Source organism: Biomphalaria glabrata, chromosome 5, assembly GCF_947242115.1.
Source record: "Biomphalaria glabrata chromosome 5, xgBioGlab47.1, whole genome shotgun sequence".
Taxonomy (NCBI): Eukaryota; Metazoa; Mollusca; class Gastropoda; family Planorbidae; genus Biomphalaria; species Biomphalaria glabrata.
The window spans coordinates 5,205,450-5,232,330 of NC_074715.1; the positions used below are offsets into that span (position 1 = coordinate 5,205,450).

A 26,881-nucleotide genomic window follows, 5' to 3' on the forward strand; every position below is an offset into this window, starting at 1 on the left:
TCCAGATTTCCCAAACACGTAAATACAGACAAACTTTGATCAATTCCACCTCATTCACTATCTTCTCTTCCATGCCTATTTTCTTAGTCTTGTCCCCTGTGTCTATAAAGCTGTACTTGTCCACTATCTTCTCTATTCCAACCTTGTCTCTTACACTGATCATAACTGTTATAATAGGAACTTCTGTTGTTATCACCATCTTTATCCTTAGCTAGTTTCTCTTTAAAGATAGCCAACATCTCTTTCTGTAATTCTTTACCCATGGATAACTTCTCATTCTCTCTTTTCCATGGCCCGCTTCTCCCTTTCTATCAATCTATCTTGGACATATTTTCTCAGCTCTGATTCTTCGAAGTCCAATGTCTCCTTTCTTCCTTCTAAGCCACTATCTCAGCTATATCTGCACTAATTACGCGTTCCTTTGAAGTTATCTGACCTCATGTGAGCCTAATGGTGTGCGATGTTTCTCCATCATAGTCGATAACTAGTATTGTTACTCAAAGCCATCAAACTAATTGTACAAGTTTTCATAGACCTGGACTGTTGAAGGCTAGTGTTGAGAAGTATGACTAGATATTAATGCTATTCAGCAACCAAAGTTAGTATTTCTTATTATCAGAAATAAGTTCATAACACATTAAAAACTAGTTGCCAGACCCCAACGCCTTCACATTCGGGAATGTAAAAAACAAACTAGAGATTACAGGTGACCCATTAGCCTTCATTACCAATGAGTACCCAATTGTATAAATCCAAATTTAAATGTTAAGATGAGTAGTCCACTCAGCAAAACAACGGGCTTGTTAAACAATTAGGCTTTATAGTTAACTTACAAATATAATAATTAATTATGCATTAAACACTGAACCATAATCTTCAAATGAACAAAATCAATAAAATACGTAGAATGACACACAGATAAAAGCATATTCCCAGTTCAATATGCTAGGGCAAATTTGTTCTTCCCTAGTGCTATTTGATTTTTGTCTAATACAGATTAAATGCTTTAAGAGCATGGAATGGGTTGCCTGAGCTAGCCACGAAAACCAGTGATATGTATGACTGAACAGAGTAAGATCGCTAAAATAATAAAAGTATTTAAAAAACGCTAATATTTAAAAAGCACTAAAAAAGTAGAAAAAAAATTTACAAAAATGGTTGGGTGTGTTTAAAATTTTTAATTATAATTTTATACCTTTTAGTGCGATTGAAAAATTAGCGGGGTTTTTTTTTTTGGTCACTTATTTCTGAACAATGCAAATGATGTATTTTGCAATACAAAAATTAATGGTATGAAAAAAGATATTTCGTTAACTAAATGGTAAACGTGTTGCTAGTTTTACAAAGCTTGAATTTCTCTGAGCCAACATTACTGTAAACCATGCGTTAAAAAAATTAATAAATCCCAACTTCAAAGATGTAGAGTTCAAATAGCAATTTAACATGTTAAGAAAAAATAAAATAATAACTGTGCCAAAGTCATCCCAAAATGATGTACTAAAGACTTTGTCTTTCTCTGAAAATATAAAAAAATAAATAAGGTAGATAATACATTAGTTTGATCATGTATAAAATGTTTCGTTGTGAATTTCAGGGATTGCAAAGATCTTTATTCAGGGGACAGTACCAAAAAAGAGAAGAAGAGAAAAACAGAAAAAAAGATGGAAACACATCAACAAATAAACTGGCATGTCACTAAATGAAATTCTAACCAGAGAGGATTGAAGAAAGATGGTTGACAGATCTTATGTGGTTCCCCAGGAGTTTAATTCGTAAAGGTGGTTAAGGTGTTGTTTTTTTAATATATGTAAGATGTTATATTTATTATGTATAGGTATGTATTTGTATATATGTATACTAGCCGCATAGTACCCGCGGCCTGCGGGCCTTAGTTTGAGTAAAACTAATCTAGTAGTATAGATTTAGATCTATGTTAATTAAACATAGCTAATTTTCCGTTCAATGTTTTTTCTTTCGCCCCGAAAACAAAAGTAGATTGCGTTAAGCAGATACATTCAAAACAATTTTTTTTTTAAAAAAGATACAAAAGGGTTTAGCCGATTTGTTATAAATTATTGTTCTTTGATTGAGATAAATTTAGCTTTTGTTTTATTATTGTTATTGCCCCCCTGGTTTTTGGGAGGGACATTAAACAAAGACTACGGTCTCCGCCGTGATCCAAGGAACATTTATGTCAAGTTTTTTCAAGATTGGTTAAACGGTTTTGATTTGTATGCGGGACATACATACATACATACATACATACATACATTCATACATACATACATACATACATACATACATACATACATACATACATACATACATACATACATTCATACATACATACATGCATACATACATACATACATACATACATACATACATACATACATACATACATTCATACATATGCTTTACTTTCTACTTTATATGATAGAAAATAGCAATGTCTTCAATTCCGAAGATTAAAGATGAGTGCAGTGTTTCATATGAATATGCAAACCCTGTTGAGACCTGCATATTTTTCCATATCTGGTGCAGTGAAAATCGTTATATGCCACTATTTAAGTTTCATTTTTGCATTTTTCGCTTGTCCTTAACAAGGAATTTTCTTTTCTTTAAGTTCACAAATGTGTCCCGGCTATCTGCCACCAACAACGTTCTTCTATGTCATTGAGGGCAAAATTGCAACTGGATGAATCTTCAAATCACTAGCGGTGGGCTACTCTTTTACGTAGTCTTTCTCAAAATTGTCATAGAAGACCTGGACCTTCACCTATCCCTTATTCTGTTGGACTGTTCGCGCACTACACACGTCTTACTCCATTTAACTCTATCTTTTGCCTTTGATAGATCCTCTTTCAGTCTTTCTTTTATGTTGTCTCCCTATCGATTTCTCTGTCTGCCTATTCTTCTTTTTTCTGGTACTCTTCTCTGAATGAAGGTCTTTGCGAGCCCCGAAAGCCTTGTTATATGGCCATAGAGTTTTAGTTTGCGTTTATTTACAATAGTTAGCAGGTCCTCGTGGGGTCAAATCGCTGTAGTATATCTGTCTTTAATCTCTTCGTTTGTAATACGGTCTTTCAATGTGATACCTAGGATCATTCTATAGCATCCCAATTCCATTCCTAGGAATATCCTCTGCAGTCAGCATTCATGACTTGAAAGCATATAAGAATGTGGCCGTGACAAGGGAGCACATCAGGAAGTGGCAATTAACATTTTTTTTATTAATTGCGACAGGGATTTCTGAAGCAAGACCTGAGCAATTTTAATGGTTGACGGACATACTAATTCATGGACGGAAATGTGAGGCTTCTGCTAAGAAGGGAGCAATCATTTTCAAAAAGGGCAGCCCACTTTAATTGAAAAACGGAGGAGCAGGGGGGAGCCGTAAGTTAAACATGTTGCCATCGGTGAGGAGCTTATATAATATTACCTCATTTAGAGATAGCTTGATTTAAATTAGCCTTACTCCAAAGAATATTGCAAACAACCCTGCTTCACACCATTCTCTATACAGAAATAAGCTGAATACATGATGTGATCTGCATTTAATCCGTATTTGACAAAAATAAAAAAAAATCACGTCTGATGTGACTCTAACTGCCCGAAAACCACAATGACTTTTAGAGAGCACATTGTCTATTATAGAGTTTGTCAGTCTGTCAATGAGTAATCAGGCAAGGATTTATTTCGTTACTGACAGTAAGGTAATGCCACGGTAAGTGGAGCAGATTTATTTATCACCTTTTTTAACAGGAATATGAAAATTTCTGGAGAGATAGTGCAATTTGTTCCATCACAACGCGAATAGGTCTGTTTCAAAATATTATTCGACGCTCTATAAAAAGAATTTCGTCTTCGGTCCATCACACCTTAACTGCGTTGTTAGTCTGGATTTATGCAACCTGCCATTTACTGCAGCCTTGGTACACCAGCCCCATAACACAGTCAGTCGTCGCACGCAGCCAACACTAATCGGATCCATGACCAAATCTAAGCATTTGGCGTCAATGATAGTCTATCACTTGCTCAGCCCATTGAGAGGAAACCAAGGCCTACCTTTATCTTGTAAATTTCATAGCCTTATCTTCCATCGTAAATCTACATAAACTAGCCAATTGTAATACAATTAATATATAAATATTTTGGTTAAGTTTGAGTTCTAAACTCAGTCATTGTTGCTTGCCTTTTTACCCAAATCCTTGCATGTACGTAATTCTGTGCAAGTATAGCTCTTTTAAATTCAGACCCTAAGAGTTCACACATGCATGATTTACACAGCATGTCAGTAGTGAATGCGTTAATTTTTTTATTACTTTTCACACATAACATCGCGATGGAACACAGGTACTTTGATTGAAAGCGCTCTATAAGCCTTAGATGCTTTACGTATACCTCCGATTTCTGTAATCTATACTGAAAGGTTACGAGAACCCTAGAACAACTAATAAAACTATAATCATCTAAGTCTTCGTTGAGTCAAAAAAAAATATACAGAGAAATTTAGTCACTCATACAAATCAAGAAATAGCAAAGGATGGAATTCAAAAAAAAAACACAAGGAAAAAATATTAAGCTGATGCATGCATCAAATTTATACAAGTAATCGAAATTAGGCCCTATTCAGATATCAGAAAAACACAATGGTAGAATTCAAACAAGTACCTGAGTAGTTTTAAGCCCAATATCATTTTAAAGTGAACTCACCCCAAATCAAATCAACCTTAAAATAAGTTTTAGATAAAAGTCTCCCAATCAAGATCAAACAACTTTTATTATTCATTTTGGTGCATGTAAAATAGAATGCAGAAAGTAAGGCGTACGTATGTATGTATGTATGTATGTATGTTTCGCTTAGAAATCAAAACCGTTTGACCATTCTTGATAAAACGAGGCATAAATTTCCTTAGATCATGGCGGATACCGTAGTATATATTTACTGTCACTACCACTAGCGAAGGGCCCTAAATATAGACAAAAGGTACCTAATTGTATCTTTATTAAAATACACATTTTTTTGACCAATCTTACCCATTTTAACACTCTACTTTTAATTGCGTGGTAAAATTTTAAAAAATGTAAAGGGAACATTATCCATTTTTAACATGATCTAAATTTAAACAAGTAAATCAGTAATACCAAAACTAAGGCCCGAAGGCCGCGGATCAAATCCGGATATATTGAGATAAACTCTACTTGCCGATGAAAAGGATTGTTGTCTTCCAACAAAAATACACAGTCTTCATTGCTAGTAAGATGTAACACAAAAGCATATGTTGAAATAAATTTTTATAAATAAATAGAATAAATTTAAAAAAGAAACACTCACCCATTCTTTGTTCTAATTTAGATGTTTTTTCCTTTATTTCAGCTGTAAGAAAATAATATAGACAGCGTGATTATCTATGGTATTTAAACATTGCTATATTTAGTTAGGACTCATTAAAAAATATGTGTTTTTTAGACAAACTCTTCATTGTTAAAAATATATCTGTGTCGATCATTTAAATATTTTAAAAACATTTTCGGTAATGAAAAACTCACCAATGTCTTCTTGTAATTTAGATGCTTTTTCTTTTATTTTAGCTGTAAAAATATAATTAGAACTCTGTAAGAATGGATTATGCTTAAACATTACTATATACTTAGTTAGGAATCTAAGAAATAAATAAATGAAATGTTAATGTAAAATATACAATTACGCACTACCTAAAGCCCGTTGATTTCTTCCCATGCTACATATTGTTTATTTTGCAACGTGCACCCCCACACCTTTTAATTTTACTTATAATTTGGACTTGCTATAAATTGAATATTATATTTCTGTTTCTTCTCCTCGGCCATCAACCTATTCTAGTAGTTTTATTTACACTATCTGACTATTAATAATAATAATCTTTATTATAAATATGGAACAATGTGTGCATTACACCAAACAAAACATTATAATCATAGAAAACCAAAATGTACATTCACACCAGAATCACTGAAAATGTGCACGTAAAATGTTTATGTCAGTTTTTATTTAATCACTTGATTGCCAAGGGAGCGATTGAGTTTTGTGTCTGTTTGTCTTTGCTATCGGTGTCTTGCATCTCTTTTGTGATGGTAAAATCACAAATTCCTGACCCAAAGGTTGATTTTTTATTTTTAGAATATTTTAGCTTTTTTTTTTATTGATTGTTGTCTCAAACAGCTGGGGTTTGTTTTTTGGCAATGATTTTACCGACAGCATTTCTTCTGCTCTTCAGTTGTTGTTTTTTTTTCTCGGTACTTTTTCACTTTTTACAGCCTGGAAATCGTAATGCTCACAGAATACATTGGCATACCCCCCCCCACAATATTATTTTTTTTATTTCAATAAAGCAACCCGAATTTCAAAAACACCCTTTTTGGAAACTGAAATCTAGTATATTTTACCTTTAATTTAAACGGCCCGCTTTAAAACGCTTTTCCAAACACACTTACTTCTAACAAGTCTATTCAATATAATTTTTCTCTCCCCAGTCTCTGCTCCTTAAAAATGTGAAGTTTATTTTACACCTAGTAAGCTCGGCCAGATTTATAATTCTACCTCTCCCAACCTTATACGTTTTGCCATTAAAGACGACTATCTGTATCTCTATTTTCTCTTATTCATCCTTAGAGAATAGTCAAACATACAATATTTGAGTATTCATCACTTTTCAGCTCTTTATCAAAATATTTCAAAGTCTCTCTGATGATTTTCGGAAGGATTGTATGTATTATTCCATCGTGCGCATCGAACGCTTACATATTATTTTCGACAAACTCTCTTTTACCCATTTTAACCAGATTTTTAGCCTTTGATCTAAAGTTTGTTTCATTTAATTAGTTTGACCCGCTAAATCGACCTCCTCCACATACTTCAGGCTTGAGAATTCTAATTACACTTTTGAAACTTACCCCACTCAGAGCCGCCAAAAAAAAAAACTTTACATATTATCACTGACTTGTATTCAGCTTCTTAATTCAAAATTTAAATATTTTCATAAGCTCTTTGCTAATTTTGGTTGGAGCCTTTTACTTGTTATCACGCTGACATCGTAGCGGACTCTCAGACAAAAATTCCAGTATAATTTTTTAACTGCACTCTGAACACACAAAATCATATTGTCATAGTCACATGTTTTTACATTTTATTTTGTATTAATAAATTTGTATACTTAAAAAACACGTATGCAGCCGTAGTCAATTTTATATGACAACAAGCTGGATTAGACCCGCGGACTGGGGGCCTTAGATTGGGTATTACTGATTTAGTGGATTGGATTTATATCTATGTTAACATGAAGAATGTTCTCTCAACATTTTGCCAAGAAGATGAAAGTAGAGTGTGAAAATGTGTCTAACCGTTTAGTCCACATTTTGATATTTATAATGAAATACTTTGAAAACGTATATACCCGATATTTTAAAAAAGTTTCGTTCTTTAACAGATATAACTTTAGGTGTTTTTTTTTTACTTTCAGGGCCTCCAGGTTATGGGACAGACATTAAACATACACTACAGTCTCCGTCATGATCATAGAAACATTTAAATCAAGTTTTATCAAGATTGGTCAAACGATTTCTATGCGGGACATACATACAAACATTCTACTTAATATATTAGATAAAAGATAAATTTTAGATCGTCTACAAAAGCAAGTTTCGTGACAAAAAGAAATGTACAAGCAAAAAAGTTTAAATATGCTTAAAAAATAATTAAATATTATTCTTATACTTTTTGATATGTTGGCATTAAAAAAAAACCTATTGAGTCTAAATTGCAAGTAGAATCGCTCATGGTAAATTTAACAAAATTCGATCCTGAAAGATACTTTGTTGTATGAATAGAATATTGCATTTTCGTATTTTAGGTCCACGAAGTCCAGTGAGTCATAAATCAGTCAGGGCCGTTATGAATATGATATAAATTAAGACCAATTGTAATAGTTAAAATAAGGTTACAAAGACAATTTGTGTAGAAACACAAACTTAAAATCGACCCCTGAAATGGTCCACCCAGGCAGGCTTCAATATTTTCAGAAAGAACATCGGAATGAAATCATATCAAAGACAAATGACAGATAAGAATGGAGAAAGAAGATTGACAGATCTTGTGTAGAGCCACAGCGGTCAGCAGATCAAATGATAGCTGAAAGTGATTGTAAAGTTAGATGTGAACCTAGCCTAACTGATGTCTTATAATTGATCTAATTGTTTTGTTAAGGCTCAATCTCTTATTTAAATCCTCAAGAAATAAAATAAAACATTTGGTGTCCTTTCTCTGGATATAAATAAAATTATCAGAAAATGCATTTTACAAGATTAATAATTGTTTTAAATTATGTCTAACTTATAATGCATACTAAATAGTTTTTTTCTCTTTAAAAAATAGTAAACATTTGTTCGTGTGTAATTGTATACTTAGTATAACAGAACTTACATAACTTAACAATACAAATATAAAAACAAAACTTTTTGACAAAAATCTACAACCATTTACATAAATGTGTTAAAAATATGGTATACTTTCGACTCCTCTGATAAAGAGCCTTAAGTGTTTGAGTGTTTAATAGTTAATAATTGTAAATTGGTGTATTTAAAAAAAAAACTGCTTGCACAAGGGATTTTAAAAAAATAGATTTTTTACTTTCAGAAAAGAAAAAAGTAGCCGTTGCATCAGAACTTTGAATGATCTTAAATATCATGATGTGCGATTTTCATTTTCTCTTCTAGTTTACGATATCTAAAAGGGACGGACAGACAGACAGAAGGACAGACAGGCCACACAAAACTAATAGCGTTTTTTCGGGGGCCGCTAAAAATAGATCAATGTCGATTATTAAAGAAACAAATTTATGTATATTTATAAATGTATGTATAGTATAGTATAAACTTACCCATGTCTCCTATCAAAAAGTATAATTTGTCATTCATTGTAACTGTAAAAGAAAGATACCTTTTTTAAAATATGCCAATGTTAGATACTATAGATACATGATAAATTGATAATAGATTGATAGAGAGGCCATTTACTTTTGGAAAGGCAATCTTTTCTTTCAGGGCTGAGGCCCACTTTTTTTAAAGTCCATAGCTTTCTTGGTCACCATCAAGTAGTTCGGTCAGTATCAATGTTCACTATTTTTTAAATCCCGTTTTATTACATCCACGTAAAAGGGCAAAAATGTTTTGTTAGCCAGACGCGAGTTGACTTTCGGGATGCGTTTCTCCTCCATCCGGCGAATATGTCCGAGCCAGCCTGCGCAGGCGGCGTTTTCTGATGTAAAGATGCTGGGAAGACCCGTTCGATAGATAGATGAATAGATAGATAGATAGATAGATAGATAGATAGATAGATAGATAGATAGATAGATAGATAGATAGATAGATAGATAGATAGATAGATAGATAGATAGATAGATAGATAGATAGATAGATAGATAGATAGATAGATAGATTAGCTCGTAGTGTAATAGAAACAAAAGGTCCTATACCTATAAATAGTATTTCAAAGTGGAGGTCTAAAATACTGATACTGATAATTTATTGTCCAATTGCAATTTTTAATAGTATTCTATTTAATGTTTACTCACTCAGTTCTCTTTTTATCTCAGCATGTCCTTGTGTGTTTCCTTAAAAAATAAAAAACGTAAACACTAATTATAAACTAACTATCACAGTTAACGCCAAATATCTACCTTCACCTTTTTTCATGTCAGTAAAATTCATTGGTTTAAATGTGTAAGCAACAACAGCTGGTCAAATGCTGGGCTTGATTATCAGCACTATATAGACATTGGGAGCTTATCTACTTTGACAGTTATGGCTATAAACAAATCTAAAGGGGTTTCAATTATTAAAAGTGAAGGAAATGCTTTGCCAAAAACAATCATGATACAGAAACATTCAGAGATTACGTATTGACTAAAAGGGAAAAGCATCTAAAACTTGTTACGATTTGTAACCGAAGGGAGGAGGGGTTGAAGAATAGTTGCATTGAAAAACAAAATATTCAAATAAAGTAACATGTATCCTGATTTTCACAGTACCCAATTTCACAGAAGGGTTATACCAGGTTTTTTTTAAAAATAATAATGCAAAGAATACTTTGCAACACACAGTTTTGTATTATATACCTTACTTAAATCATACAACCATAATATGCATGGTATCGGCACACAGCGACGAAATGAATAATAAACTATGAGGTGCAATGCATACACGAGATGAAAATGAGTAATGATCGTCTTTAAAATTTCGATAATGAGATGGAAGCGTCTCTAATCATTTCTATGGATACCATATTTAGAAATATGATAATATATGTCTTTTGTAAAATACTAATTTTCTTGTTATGTTATTATGCAGGGGTAGGGTATTGAATTTTGTTGCTATTGGTTATAAAAGGGAGGGGGTTAGGCTGACCCAGCTGACAATTCAATCAAAAGCAACTGTCTGTTATAGTATTGTGCGCCTCTAAATAGCTTTTATGAAAGTTATTCTCTTCAAACTTTTATAATTGATGAACCAAGCGTGCGTGTTTGTTTACACTATATTCTGGAATGTACTATTTCTGGTGTTTAATAAAAAAGTTTTGTTTCAAATAATATACATATTTGTTTAACGTATCGAAGCATTTGTTGCAGCTTGTAAAAAAAAATATTTTAATTAATAAATTTTGAATATTTATCGTGTGACCATGATGAATTGCCTAACTTTTAAGAACTAGTAAATTTATAATAAACGATAAAATACAAGAAAAATAATACCTTTTGTGCACATTGAAAAAGGTTCTGGTACGCCGTACCGGTGCGTACCGTAACAAAAAAGCACATGTATATGTATGTATATAAATTTATATATATATATATATATATATATATATATATATTCTATGTCAATGAATAATTGTGCTAAGTTTCAACTTGATACGAGAATGGATGTGGGGAAATAACGTGTACACACTTTTTACCAGACAGAGTGAGTTGATATAAGATTTGTAAAAGACCATTTTAAATACTAATAAGAAATCCTAAATTCTACGGCTTTATTGTAAAGAAGCTAGATATCCTCACGCATGTTGCAGTCTAACCCTACTACCAGATCTAGATCAGATTAAAAAAGCTTTACTTTTTAGTTCTAGCCATAAAGGTGGCTTGAATATTTATTTCATTCATAATCTATATAGTTTAAAACAACAAAAATTTTCATTTAATTTTTTATCTTTTAGAATTCCTTTTTACTACATTATATATAATTTACTGAAGTTCTACTTTAGACTTACAAATCTACGACAAGTTAGGTCATTTGCGGTTACTTCTCAAATTAGAATTATATTTAGGTTATTAATAAAGCTATATTGCTTTAAATGTAACAGGCCATTCAAAAATGTTTAATAGTCGACTGCAATTTCATAAATGTTCTTTAATTTCTAGATCTACATCTACATAGTCAAATAATACTTTTCTCTTTCATTCTATTATCTTATTATTACTATTTGTAACCTCTACAGTATATTTCAATGTTTATAAGTGTAAACAAATGTCATGCGATGGCAATTAGACACGACCAAAAGTTTTGGAGGCTTTTGGCATACCAACTATATGTTTGGTATTATGTAGTGCATCATTTAAATTCCATTATATTCTACAGCTAGATAGATGTAGATAGAGGTTTTAGATTCATTGCATATTTTTCGGTTTTATTTTGTGTTTTTCTATTTTTTTAGGACCACCCTATTCACTTCGCTTAGGGCCTCTAATTGCCTAAGGCTGGCCCTGATGTATAAATGTATGAATACTTAGCGCAATTATTTAAATATTATATTTAAATTTATAAAAAAAAACATAAAAAACATTTCAAATAAGAAAAATTTAATAACATAGTGTACCTCTTTCATATGCATATAAATAAATGAATGTTAATAAAAAGATGAACACAATTAACACCATCAAATAGAATGGAAATCTGAAGAGTTTTTTGGTCTCTGAAAAAATAAAGCAATAGTAAATTTGTGTGTCTCTATTTTTTGCACTACATACATATTAGTAAATGAAAAGGGGAAGCTTAAGAACCTACAATTATTTTATTTTTTTACAAAGAAGACACATTATTACTTCTTTGAGAGAACATGATATATAGAATAACATGTAAAACAAATGTGGCATTATGAAACCAAACTCAAAAACAAATAGCGCGTCATTCTTAGTTTAAGCCGCCAAAAAAATGATTGCAAAATTACACCTAGAGATTGGAGGAATGACGAGAAAATTTAGCTGAAGAAGACAATAGAATGAATCAGCGGTAAATACACGCTACTTCCGGGACATAGCTCGGAATCTCCTGAGATTTTAAAGTTATACGATTCTGAACAGTGTTCCGTCCTTCTTCTTATCAAATTTTTTTCCTCAGTCATCTATTGTTTTTGTCTTGTACTGTGGTAGTTCTTTCATGCTTTGAGGTAGTGAGGTCCTTCACTAATTGGTTCGCTTTTTTACTGCAATTCCTATTGAGTCCCTGTTCAATTTCTTGACACTTCTTCTTTATCCACTTCTTCGCTTCTTTCATTTCCTTTTTAATCCGTATGTTGACACTTTTGTACTCGTGGACATATTTTGGGTCGGAATTTTTTTTACATTTTAGCTTCCGTCGCTTGTCACAGAATTGGATTACCCAGGATTTTTTTGGATAGTCGGAGCTTCCCTAGTAATTCCAGAGCTGTATCTGTGTCTGCTGTATTTAGCATATAGACTTGTGTGTCGATATCCTGGTTATGGGAGTCCAAGATATTGAAGGCTGCAAAGCGTGCTCCTACTTGTGCCTAGAATATAGCAGCGATATGTGGGTCTTTCAGCTTGTCCAGGTCAAATTTTATCATGATAGTTAATTGTTTGTATACCATTTTAAGGTGCCATTTTAGGTCATCATAACAAGGTCATAGTCACTTTAAATGTCAGCTCCAAGAAAATGCCTTTTTTTGGCCGTATAGATGCTTGATTTAAAACGCTGCTGTACCATGGTATAGTCGATCTGGTTGTGGTGTTCTCTATTGGGACTGTGCTATGTGGCTATACGCGATTTTTTGTGGCATCCTAATGTCATAGCCAGTAAGAGGTTGTTGAACATTGCACATTTTAATAGTCGCAGACTTTGTACGTTAGTTCAGAGGTTAATGTAACTCTCACAAGTGCCTTTCAAGGTTTGGTAGGAGTTACTTCCTACATAGGCATTCCAGTCTCCTTGTACAATATTGATGTCCTTTTTTGGGGACATTATTGACCACTTCCAGGAATTGCTAAATAAAACTCTTCTACTGAATTGTCTTCATAGGTTGATGAAGAAGCATAGGCTTGAATGATGGTGATGTTAAAGGGTGTTGCCTTTAACTGCATTGAGATAAATAAATACTATTTTGCTTTGCAATTTTCAACTATCAACTATTGCCAGCAGCCAAAATTTCGACTATGAAAGGAAAAACATAATTAAAAAGCTTCTACAGCAATAGTTGTCAATCGTAAAGTTTAAGGGATCTGTTTTGTTGGTATAAATGTGGACAAAAAACGTTCGGAAGAAAAAGGAAAGGTTGACAAACCGTCTAAATTTTGGACTTTTAAAATCTCTTGTAGAGGTTTCTTTTTTGTAGAGTGCCCGGGGCTATAGCCTCACCTGCCCTGCCTTAAAGTCGGCCCTGTATATGTTGCAGCTATTTATCCTAACTAGCTCTATAGTAACTACATTTATTTCTCACTAAGTGTAGGTGTCATATGTTTAACTGTAAATACCAAACACTAAATTAATCTTAATTGTTCTTTGGGGCATTTTTTACACACTGGCTTCTTACATCGTGAAAAATAATACCTTTCCTGTCATTCGTTCAGACTTTAAAAATGCCATATATAAATAAAAATAGATTATAAAGACTTCCATCTGCTAACACTTATAATATAATCTTATATATCTGTCTGCTTAAATGAGATATTCTATCTTTTAACTCATCTGTTAACAAGTAGTTGAATGAACAATTATTATTATGACAAAAGTATACATAAGTTAATAAATATTAAACTTTGGAAATTCTGTAATAGTAACATCAGCTTCCCAGTTAAATGAAAACTGCATTCTTCACTAATGGTCCCTGTAATTCTATATCGTTGTGAAAGTTGGACACGGAATACAGAGGTTAAAGGAAAAACGGTTGACAGAAAAATGATGAATATCAGATATCAGAAAAAGAAGAGTTTAATAAGTCAACACCCTGGCTGTCAAAATATAAAGATATCCTTAATACTGTGTAAAGATAGCTCAGCTGGTTTAGTTATATTGTAAGACATGACTCACTATCAAAAGTCATTCTTCAAGGTAGATAGAGCACGAAGTAAGAGTCGTCCAAAGAAAAGCAGGTTTGATAACATAAAACAGAGGCTAATCAAATTAGCGGTGATCTCCCTTAGATAAGCTTATTTTTGTTTAATCTAAAGTAATCTTTTTCTATATTGCTTGTTTTTAACAACCTCATTCACATTAGTAACTTTCACTACATCTAAACAGATGTGTAATTTAATCAAATAAGTGGATTTAGGTTGTCATTTGTTGCAACAGTTTCATTAGATTATTAAAGAAGAGGCTCTTCGTAATGAAAGGAAGAATGCAAAGTAAAGAAACATACCTGACCTAATTCTTGTTCGCATGCGTATACCAAGAGCTGTAAAAAACATATAATTCCAAAACATTACTAAGGATTTAAGGATATAATCATAATCAATATAGAGATTATTCAAAATATTGCTTAATGTATTTGAATTTGAAACTTTTCCATTACATAAATAAAATTTAACCATAATCAAATGGATGGATTCACGTTGTCATACATTACAACAGCTTCCTTAAATTATGAAAGTAGAGGCTCTTTGTAATAAAAGCAAAAAAGCGAGCTTAAAAAAAAAACATACCTCTGATGGATGAGTCATCATCTGTATTAAAACATAAAATTTTAACATAAATGCTTAAGATGAATATAATCATGATCAATGTAGAGATTATTGTTTAATCTTTTATAAAAAGATTTGCATTTTACAAAATAGAGTATGTTCGAAAAAAAAAACTTGCAGCAAAACCCATGTTTTAAAACATTATTACCGAAATTCAATATTCAATTTTGTTTCCTTTAGTAAGTAGTACAAAGTTTTTGTAACAAATAAGTTTTGATGATTTTAAAAATAAACTATAATACGTTAAATGCAATTAGAAATATTTAATGCTTTTAGATTAATTACAATATCAAATCTACATAATTAGAAAAAAAGTAAATTTAAAAGTTTATGGTTTTTTAACATGTTTTTGTCAAAAAGATCAATATTAATACTAACTTAGCAGTACGTGAATTGTCATTATTAAACATAATTTTGTTTTAAATTCTTAACTGTTACCTTCTGGCAGTTCAACTTTTCTGGCCATATTTGACACTCTTATTAGTTTTTCAACAAATTGATTCTAAAAACAAATATTTAGGAAAAACTACTGAAAACTTCTTTCAAATAATAAATACAACAAGAACAAAAAAAAAACTATTAATGAGCAATTGTAAAGCAAGCGACTATATTTATTTTCAGTTTCAAAATGAGCACCCTTGTTTATTAATAATATGAAGTCTAAATTTCAGGAAACAAACAAGTAACGTAAAAGTAAAGTTGTTGTTTTTTAAATCAAAGTCTACCTTATGAAGCTTATTTTATTTATTTCTTGTAGTGACATGTAGCCAAGACTTTTTCCCAGTGAGCGTTGCACAACCAAGTTTAGACGTGTGCAATAATTTCCACTGAAGCTGTGTAATGTAAGAGAAGACTTATTGATAAACAGACGTAAATCAAATTAAACGATTAAATAATAAATTTTAAATAAAATAATGTTGAATAATTACATGAAATGAAAGCTAAATTTTCTAAATGAATAGACAAATATTAAACCAGAAACGATCTTGATTGTTTTCGCACAACTCAAAAATAATTAATTTAATAATTGAACATTCTAAAAAGGTAATAGCATGTTTTTGTTGTTAGAAAATGAGATTCTTAGTGACTTATTATTGAAATAACAATACTTAACTCTGACTTTGTACAGAACACATAATAAAAATAATATTAATAACAAATAATTAAGTTATAAATTGGTTAATTTTTATATTGATTCATTATTTAATTACAATAACTAATTTTGTAAAATATTAACTTGATCAGAGAATAAGTGAGGGAAAAATAAGGTGTACTTTATCTGAAATGACAAAGCCCTAAATTTTAAGAACTATCTTTTTAATACTGAATGATCGATTTCCATTTCTAGTAGCAAACAAAATAATTAATCACCAGTAATTAATTTCATAATTGTTTTAAGTTTTTAGTGATTCTTCTTTGTTGGGTAATATATATACCTAAAAGTTTTAATATGATCCACGAATGTGTGTGAGAAATAACGCGTTCGAAATCTGTACAAGACTGACAGACAAAGATGAAATATTTTTTTTTTTTTTTAAAAAGGAAATATTTGCTTGAAATTTAGACGTACTAAGAAAAAAAATCACGATTTAGACCAAAAAAAATTTCACCTTTTAGACCATAAGACAGATTATCTGTTTCTGTCTGACGATTTGTATTGAAGGGACAAACAGTTATTATTTTTTCTTTATCATGTCCATCTCAATAAGTAGAAAATATATGGATATATATATATAGAGAGAGAGACAGATAGATATATATAGATATATATTTATCATATTTTGTGGCAAATGGGGGAACTTTCTGGTGATAAAGCAGGTCTTTAGCAGTACTACCCTCTAATGGGCAATGATAAAGATCTTTGGAATGTTAAGTCCTTTTAAAGTGTCTACAAGATCAGTTGTCTCTATCCCCTTGTTGATATAACAATGGGGTATATTTGTATTCTATTTAACTTCCATTCTTCCCAATTTCTAAGTATTGTTTTTTTTATGTTTTATGTTCAGTTTTTATGTTGTGAGCTATTGGTGCTGCAATGTTAATGCAATTGCGGATTTCTTCTTTGTTTTTTCAATGAACACTAAATATGTTCATTTGAAATTCATGGTCTAGTAAGTTAAATATATCTATCCTAGCATAGTATTTAAATAGGTAGCTTGTGAGTTTCCTTTAGTACTATGGACCACTGATTTATTTCAAGGCAAACCTAAGGAGATAATAGAAAATCGCACTAGGCTATACCATTTCTTATATGGACCAAACTCGATTTACAATCATTATTATGTAGGTTTATCTTCAAACTACCGATACGCGCTAATAGTAGCCTTTTTTACAATACCTTTATTTAACTAATACTTCATGGAACCTGGATCGAGGGTGGGTGGAACCTGGACACGTTTCTCAAAACAGCTATAACGATTTTACTATAAATTTAACAGTCGATGTATATATATCGCTGAAAAAAGAATTACTAGTCCAGTTCGTTTTAAAAAAAAATGAAATAAACTACAATTCAACCTCGTTCTTTATTAGTTTTTTTTATTACTACAAATTAAGCAAGCATTTAAAAAATTAAAATACTTTAATAGTTATTACCTATATTAATAGCTGGTGGTCGACATATTAATAGCTGTCTATTCATTCAGCTGCCATGTTGGTAATGTCAGACCGGAAGTTTTGATGATGCAATAATTATGCTTTTCTTGTTATTTTTGGATTGATCCTCTACATGTCGAAGACTTTCAATAGTCGTATAGAACCGAGTTAAAGACCTCTTATAGTCAATATGGCAAATGAATAAGTTTATTTTTTATTCTTGATTGCTTTGTGTAATTTAAAGCCATGCGTATTTAGTTGTACTCTACAGCCCATCGTTTCATCAATACAACCTTGTTGTTCGAATGATATTAGTTAATTGTAAATTAGATAGACGTTATGCTTGCTACATAAAATCATTGTTAACTGGTAAGCTTTACAACATCTACTCTGTATATTAATAGGTCTGAAGGGTGCAAAATATGTTTAATAGGTTATCAAAACCAGTTATAGTTATCTAAAAACTTCTCACAGACAACATGCATCTTAAAAACTAAGTGTAGCAACAGGCCTGCTCGTTTCACGTAGATTTTTTAAGCTCAAGAAAACTGATTTTTAATTAAACACTTCAATATAGAATCCTCGCGCTCCTAAATATGTAATAAAATAAATATGGGCTTTAATTTTATAATTATACTTTTAAACTAATCTTGTTGCATTAGATGTACATGTAGTGCTAGTTTCTCATTCTATTTATAAATTATCTGTTATGCGAAATGCCATCTTTTAAAATTATTATTTCATAGTTGTTTCATTTTAATAATTTGAATCATTTGAATTAAAAATTCAGAAAATATAGGCCTACTACCTTTTAGTAATCGTATATACATATGAAATTTAAATACATCAAATAATACAATCAAATTTATAAATTCATCTTCTTGAAATACGATTATAAGTAAGAGTTTAAGAGCAAATAATATCGGAAATTTTAAAAATTAATATTTGTAAGAGGGAATTTTTTTTTAATTAGGTAATATAATGCTTCTAAAACCATACAGTACAATTAGCGCTTACAAACTTACTTTTAACAATTAATAATTAAGTATGTCTTCATTTTTACAAAAATATAAGAAAGAGAGTTTTTGTAATCACATAAACTCAGAGGCGGCACTAAAGGATCCGTTTATATATACTAGATCTTATCTTATCTTATCTTATATAATACAGACGTTACTTCAAAAAAGAAGATGATTACGTCCTACGCGTCATGCATTTAGTCATGCATATGTGAAACACAACTAATAGGACTAATTGATGATTTCTCAAAAGGTTTAGATAATAGTGAACAAATAGATGCTATCTTACTAGATTTTTCTAAGGCTTTTGACAAAGTTCACCACCATAGTTTGCTTAAAAAATTAAAATATTTCGGCATTAATGGTCCACTGCATCAGTGGATTAAAGACTTTCTGATAGGGAAAGAACAAACTGTAATAATAAATGGCTCTAAATCAACACCGATAACAGTAAACTCAGGTGTACCTCAAGGAACAGTCTTGGGTCCACTACTATTTTTAATTTACATAAATGATTTACCAAATTGCATTAGTTCAGGAACAAAAGTCAGATTATTTGCAGACGATTGCATAATATATAGAACAATAAAAACAACACAAGACACAGATATTTTACAAAGAGAATTAGATGAATTACAGAATAGGGAATCAAATTGGAGCATGTCTTTCCACCCAGAAAAATGTCAGTTGTTAAGAGTAACAAAAAAACTAAAACAAATTAATTCCACTTATCTTATTCATGGCAAACCAGTAACACAGACTAAAAACGCAAAATACCTAGGTGTTATAATAAATGAAAAACTGTCATGGAATCCACATATTGATGAAACTACAAAAAAATCAAACAAAGCATTAGGATTTATTAAAAGAAATTTCTATAAATCAAATAAGAACATAAAACTAAAATGTTATTTAACCTTGGTTAGGCCAATAATAGAATATGCATCCTCTGTTTGGGACCCCTCAACTCAAGAAAACATTAAGAAACTAGAACAGACACAAAATAGAGCAGTGCGATTCATAACAAACGAATATTCACATTTGACTAGAGTAACACCTTTAGTAAAATCACTAAATTTAGAAAGCCTTCAGGACAGAAGGCTCAAAAGTAAAGTAGCAATCATACATAAAACACTGAACCATAATCTTCAAATACAAAAACAAAATTTAATAAAATACTCTGAAAGACACAAAGATAAAGGCACATTCCTCGTCCCATATGCTAGGACAAATTTGTACAAATACTCCTTCTTCCCTAGTGCTATTAGAGCATGGAATGGGTTGCATGAGCTAGACAGGAAAACCAGTGACTTGGCAGAATTTAAGTCATTGGTTAATATGCATGACTAAATGCATGACGCGTAGGACGTAATCATCTTCTTTTTTGAAGTAACGTCTGTATTATATAAGATAAGAAGATAAGATATTAACCAATGACTTTCGGGATTCTACCATCTGGCATGCAAGTGACATGTTCGAGCCAGCGTAATCTTCTTTGGTCAGGAGAGCATACATGCTGTTCATATTGGCCAATCCCAAAACTTCCTGATTGGGGACATGGTCCCTCCAAGAGATGCCCATTATACGTCTCAGGCAGCGCAAGTGGAAACTATTCAATCTGTGCTCTTGTTACTTGTATGTTGACCAGATTTCACTGCCATAAAGGAGAGTGCTCACAACACAGGCGTTGTAGACTAGGATTTTGGTCGCTGTGGTAACTTTACCATTTTTCCAGACGCGCTTGGAGAATTTTGCCAATGCTGTGGTAACTTTTCCTATCCTTTTTTGTCTGCTCGATGTCCCAGCACAGTTACCGTTAGAGCTATTGGCATTTTTATTTAAATGAAACTAGAATGATGATGTAGACTTACCTAAATTAACTTTCTGATTAAGCACTCTTAATATCTATATCTACTAGATCTAGATCTAAAATATAAATTTGGAATAATGTAGATGTTATTAAAAAAAGATTTATGTTAAAAATAAAAGCCTAGCCTAGATAATCTATTTTAGACTGAATGCAATATTGAATTGAAAAAAAGTAAGTTAGTTTTAGTACTTTATAACATTGAAATATTGATCAAGACATTTGGAAATAAAAATCTACACTTTAATTCTAGAAATTGAAATTATAGATCTTGATCTAGTCTTACTCATGGCTTTCTGGTCGTGCGGTTTGCGCGCTGGACTGTCTTTTGGATTTATTGATGGTTCCAGGTTCGAACCCTACCCGCTCTCATCCCCTGTCGTCCTGCGGGAGGTTTGGACTTCAACTCTGAAGGAGCATCCGAAACGTAAAACAACAAACATTCTAAACTAGACCATGAAATCTAGAATCTACAAGGATTTTAATTAAAATATAAATCTAAATCTAATTTTTAAAAATCTAGCTTATGTGTTAACTAATCGAGATCGAGATCTAAATTTAGCTATTATGTCTTCTTAAAATTCGAGTTATATTACGAGGTGTGATACATTACTACACCAAGTTGTTTTAGCATTTCATTTGAAGAATTTATTCCATATGACGTCAAAGGAGTTTTTTAGCATTACATTAAAAGAATCCATTGATATGACGTCAAAGGAAAAAATTCCATTACGTCACAATAGGCTAGTACCAAAGAAATGTCTTTATTAACACGAGATATTTAACGAGGGTTCATAGACAATGGTGCACTGAGTTCTAATAGAATTTTTTTAAAGAGAATTAAAGCCGCATTTTGTGTGCGTTTTATCTGTCTGTCGTCATGTTAATATAAAATTTACGACTAAAAACTATTGGAAATGTAATTAACTTTAATTTTCGTTTTGAAACATTGCAATAGCTTTAAGTATGAACGCAATAGATTTAATATATATTGTTACGAATAAACAGTGATAGGTAGAGGTCAACGTATGACCCCGGCGAGATAACACAGCAGCGGGTGTTCTCTGGAATGTACATGTATAAACAAAGACAGGATGTGACGTGTCCTTACGTGTTATTCCAGAAGGCACTAGCAATTTCCAGTGACAGACAAAGGTCACAACTTATGACCCCGGCAAGATGACACTGCAGCCGATGTTTTCTGGACTCTACATGTATAAACAAAGACAGGGTGTGACGTTTCCTCACGTGTTATTCCAGAGGATACTAGCCGTGTTTGTGCAACTTTGGACAAGCGATTATGGACTCTATATAAGCCAGAGAGTTAATGTGAAAGTCAGTCGTTAGTGAGTCGTCGGTACTGTTGTCTACTGTGCGAGACAGTAGAAGAGAGATGTGTACGACTCGATGCAAGTTAACTAGGATAGAGTTAACTGGAGTGGACTACTGTCGTTAAAGTCTATACAGCGAACTACAGTGGACTTGAGCCGTTACAGTCAATACAGTCGATGCAAGACGTGTGCGGCTCTGATTGGTAGACTTGAGTACGACTTGGTTCAGTTTTGGGAGACCTGGAGCGTTACTGGGAAGTGTGTCGTTGGTCTGTTCTTTGGAATACGGCTCGAGGCAACTTAAGAAGAGATGAATTGCAACGAAGTGAAGAGATGAATTGCAACGAAGTATAGCTAACTGTAAACTGACAGATATTGTACAGTCTTCTACGCTACATGTTACAGTAACACATTGTTTGAGTTAATAGTCAATAAAGTTATATGAAACTGAAAGTTTAGTCGTCAAGTTCTTTGCTGTGTTTTTATTTATGTGCCAACTAATACATCTAGCCAGAAGATTCAGAAATACGTAACAATATAATAGATTGTTCCGGATGTTTGCATAAATAGTAAGAGAAAAAGAGAATTCAAGATAAATGTAATACCGTTTATTAAATTTTTGGGATGGTGTCGTATAAAAATTAAATGTACCCGAGCCTAGTGGAGAGATTTTCATACCATACTCTGGTGTTTGGAAGTTGTTTTCCTTAAAATTCGGAACATAATATTAACAATAATTCGATTTTGTAACGTTTTAGCTAGAAAATTGAATGGACTGTATGAGAGAAGTGAGATTTTACATAAAAATAGAGTTTAAATATTTTTCATAAGAATCCAGAACAATATTTTTTCATAATTGAGAAGATTATTATTTTATTAATTAGAAAACAGTTATTTGGCGTTAGTAGATTTTTAAATAAAATTCGGAAATTTTCGGCGACGATTTGTAACAAAATGTAAATAATGTAGGTCGATTTCTTTTCAAAACAAAATCCGGAACATTCTTTATAGATTAAAAATATTTTGATATGTTTCATCAAGAAAATTAAATGTAAAATATGTCTAAAAAGTGATTTTCAATAATCTTTTCTAGTAAATTACATTCTTTATTTTTAAGCCCTGAACAACCTATTGTCGATATTTTAAAATTTTATTTAAATATGAAAATACGGAACAATTTGATATAGATAATCAAACTATAGTGACCTATTTTCAAAGAATTAAAGTGTAATATTAGTCAATTATGCGATTTCAAACAATCATTTGTCATAATTCATTTTTTATAAAACAATATCCGGAACATTTTTACAGTTAATGAAATATAACTGTCAGTATAGAGATTTTGATTTAGCATTTATATGCTATTTACATAAAAAATGGAATAACAAATTTTTGATAATATGTTTTTGCAACTTTTAAGCATGGAAATTAAATGTAATATAGGTAGAAGAAGAAACAAACATTCGTTGGGGTTGATTAGTTTTGCACAAAAACATCCGGAACAATCAATGATTTTACTTAAAACTATTGAGATGATACGAGAGAAACATTAAAGGGTAAATCAGATTTTCAATAGCTTTTGGAATTCTTTTTTTTTTTATCTAAACGTGAAGGAAAAACCGACCAACAAACAAAATGCACAAAAATAAGCCTATTTTTTTCTGATACATGCACTAAACAAAATAGATATAATATGATTATTTTTAAAATTTTGAGGTAACTGATAGCAATACGGTTTCAGGATACTTGTCACGCTACTGCACAAAAGTCGCTGCTTAAAAAGTCCATTTTAAAAAAATGTTCGTGATATTTACATACAAAGTACATTCTTTTCTTTTCATTTTAGCAGCTAGTTGACCAGAAAAAAACACCTTTAACTAATATTTATATTGATTGCGAACATTTCGTACATTTTATAAATATATCTAACTTAGTGATACTGAATATACACAAAAAAATTGTTGTCTTCTGTTAACGTAGTGTAACATTGCCTCCTTTACATTTACATAATTGTTTTAGAATTGGTCAGTGGCGTAGCTAGAGTATATGATGCCTGGTGCGGTACCTCATCTTGATGCCCCCCCCCCAAAAAAAAAAAAAAAAAAAATAACAACAACTAACTAATTAATAACGTTGCAAAACCTTACTTTTTTGTTCAAAATAATATGTATTCATTAATCAAGTATTGTTAATTCTTTCATGACCTTAATGACCTTTCATGACCACAGCATTATCATAGCCTTGACCCCTGCAGTCCATTATGTCTAAGCTATCCCAACGCAGTTTCTCTAGAATCATCTCAGCGATTCCAGCAGCATGCTTGTCCTTTGTGTCGATGAAGTCAATAAAAGACTCACGAACCTGCACCCCGTCATTATCCATGACAACATACCGTAAAATGTCAGGTGTACTGTCAAAAATAATAGAGAAATATTTGGCTTGTTTTATTTGCTGTATGATTTGTTTTTTAGCGTGATCCCCTAATATTGTAATAAATTCGTTTTGTATTTGTGGAGACATGCATGTATTCGGTCAGAACAAAGCTTAGTTCGAAGCACATACTCCCTCAAGAGTGGATCGTACTTTGATAGTAATTTTACTAACTCTCCAGGTTTTCGTCTCTTGTATAATCAAATCTTGGGCCTTGTTGTCAATATTGTTCCCTACTCTCAGGCAAACTTCAAGTTCCCTCCAAGAAAGCGATGACTGAATGTGAGCTCTGCTGATCTCATATTTTTCTGTTTTTCGGGGATAACCTCCACCACTCATTGAATCCATCTTTGGATTTAAATGAAGATTTGGTACTTGATCTTGTTGAGAAGAGTATGCAGGGGAAGCAAAATAAGGATTCTTTTTTTTTTTTTTTTTTGGCGAATAACACATCCACTTTCTAAGAACTTTCTCGCCGTTGGACATTTGCCGGAAAAAACAAGCCTTTGGAAGCTTTCTAGCCTTTCCTTTTGCTGATTCTTGATGTCTATACACCTCTCTAAATTGACTGTCCATACGCTGAACTGTTTCAGAACCTTGAGTGACAAGGTGTATGCGAATATTATCTGTGACATCAGGCCAATCTCCAATGTCGTTCAGTCTAGAGTTTATTATCCTGCTTTTTGTATTGTTTACACTGTCTGATGGTTCAGCTTCTTCAGTATGAATTTTTGAGGAGTGTACTAAAGACATGCTTGTGTGCTGTCCTATAGTCTCTAGAACCTGCGGTATTGAAGTATTTTCTTCTTTTCAGGATGTCGCCTCATCATTTTTTTTCTGGATTCAATGATAACCGTCTCATCTTGCTTTGTTGCTTTTAATTGTTCAGTTAATTCATACCCAATAACAGCTCGCCTATAGTCGGTGGACTCTGGCAATCATGTGACTTGAAATTGTCTCGATGCTTCTTTAGACTTAAGAAATTTAAGAAACGCACCTCACTGCGGTCAAAGAAACTGCTTTATGCGGATGACATTGTCCTCTGGTCAAACGGCAAGAAAGTCGACCAAATACAGGCGGCATTACAAGCAAACCTCCAAACCATCTCCTCGTATTGCGACAAATGACAGATTCAGATAAACGTTGCCAAAACGACCTGGTCCCTGTTCAGCCTAAGGATCGACATTCTTAAGACTCCATTCGAGCTTCAACTCGTTGGGCTGCGACTCCAACGTGAAAACACGCCAAAATATCTAGGGGTGACCCTGGATAGAAAACTGTCAATGCTCCAGCACGTCCAGGACGTTGAAAGAAAAGCCTCGGAGAAGTTATCGTTACTAAGAAAGCTGGCCAGCACAAAGTTGGGTGCCAAAGCTTACATGCTACGCACATTGTACTAGGGGCAGTCAGATCACAAATTGAGTACAGCTATACAGTTCAAGTTTAAGCTAGTAAAACTGCCCTCGAATCACTCGACCGAGTACAATCACAGGCATTAAGGTTCATTTTGGCACCTTTCGGACAAGCCCAACAAACGCTGCTGAAATCTTAACAAACGTGGCCCCTTTACATTTAAGGAGGGAGAGGGTGGTACTTACAGCCTATGAGCGCTATAAAAGGGGCGACTCTAAGCTACCCACCTCAATATTAGTGCGACAGTGGAGAGAGAGGAACCGCATAAAAATGAGATCGTTCATCCACATTGCGGCCAATTTGTCAAAATCAGCTGGACTTTCCACTGATAGAATCTCAATTAGAAAAATTAGTACTTGCCCTCCGTGGAGGAGGATGCCGGCCCCACAAATAACCATGTCCCTTATAGGGCAAGAGGGAGCCACCAAGAGGCGATTAACACCTGCCATACTCCAAAACTTGGCATCAGCTACACTAAAGTCCTACCCATCAGATGCCATTTTCTGTTATACCGATGGGTCGGTAATGAGGGACCCCGATATATCTGGGTATGGGGCCCGTATAGTCTACCCAGACCGGACAGAACCAGAGATGCCGATTTCTCCGTCTGAGCTTAAAAGGGTTTTGAGGCGCCAGCCAGACTAGTCAGTCTTGAGCACTGTTCATCATTCTCTTTACGTTACAGTATTACAATTAATTAGTTAGTTAAAAAAAAACTCGTACAAAACAAAGGTTAGCTTATTTAAAAATATTGACATTACAATAGAATTATTTCCAAAATTAAACTATAAAGAATCATAAAGAAATGAATAAACTAAGACAGTTGTTTAGAGCTAGAATTTAGAAATATATTTGTAAACTCAATATCTAGATTAAACCAATGGACTAAACAATGAAGTACAAAAAAGGTTGGCCTATCTTCTTCTTCTTCTTCTTTATATTACAGAGCATTGATCAGTGTAGTAACAACATGTACAGTGTGTCCGAAATAAATTTAGTAAATTAGATTCAAACTGTTCTATAGCTTACATTGTATGGAAGAAATAGTTAAAGAGATGAAACAAAATAGCGACATTACTAGTTTATAAATCGTTAGTTCATGTTTAAAATACAGTAGTTTATGTTTGTTCGTGTCCATACAATTAGTCGTTTTTACTGAAAAGCTGAGGGAAATAGGAAATTAATACACACTAGGGGAATTTTGGTCCCCTCTCCTCTTGG

General features: G+C 32.4%; 1 protein-coding gene and 1 long non-coding RNA gene across 3 annotated transcripts; both read right to left on the reverse strand.

Annotated features, from left to right (window-relative positions):
• Positions 1-965: 965 nt before the first annotated feature.
• LOC106065286 (uncharacterized) lies at positions 966-12,000 on the reverse strand. The gene is made up of 6 exons (XM_056028552.1): positions 11,909-12,000; positions 9,612-9,650; positions 8,919-8,960; positions 5,554-5,595; positions 5,339-5,380; positions 966-1,516 (listed from the first exon to the last, which is right to left on the reverse strand). The coding sequence occupies exons 1-6, from the start codon at positions 11,967-11,969 to the stop codon at positions 1,311-1,313; spliced, it is 432 nt and encodes a 143-aa protein (XP_055884527.1). The 5' UTR covers positions 11,970-12,000; the 3' UTR covers positions 966-1,310.
• A 1,437-nt stretch (positions 12,001-13,437) lies between these two features.
• Positions 13,438-18,524, reverse strand: LOC129926182 (uncharacterized). Of its 2 annotated transcripts, XR_008777832.1 has the most exons (6): positions 18,409-18,524; positions 17,601-17,776; positions 15,731-15,838; positions 15,444-15,507; positions 14,967-14,987; positions 13,441-14,719 (listed from the first exon to the last, which is right to left on the reverse strand). It is a non-coding gene; the product is annotated as an uncharacterized LOC129926182 (long non-coding RNA). The 2 variants fall into 2 exon arrangements; XR_008777831.1 differs by lacking the exon at positions 18,409-18,524 and having other exon boundaries at positions 13,438-14,719; positions 17,601-18,012.
• Positions 18,525-26,881: the final 8,357 nt, after the last annotated feature.

Excerpts from the sequence above, each read along its gene's own strand:
- LOC106065286 (XM_056028552.1), bottom strand. The coding sequence starts at position 11,969 with ATGGTGTTAATTGTGTTCATCTTTTTATTAACATTCATTTATTTATAT. Across the intron at positions 8,961-9,611 it reads TGAGATAAAAAGAGAACTGA|TTACAATGAATGACAAATTA; the intron begins GTGAGTAAACAT and ends TTTCTTTTACAG. Across the intron at positions 1,517-5,338 it reads TAAATTAGAACAAAGAATGG|AGAAAGACAAAGTCTTTAGT; the intron begins GTGAGTGTTTCT and ends TTATATTTTCAG.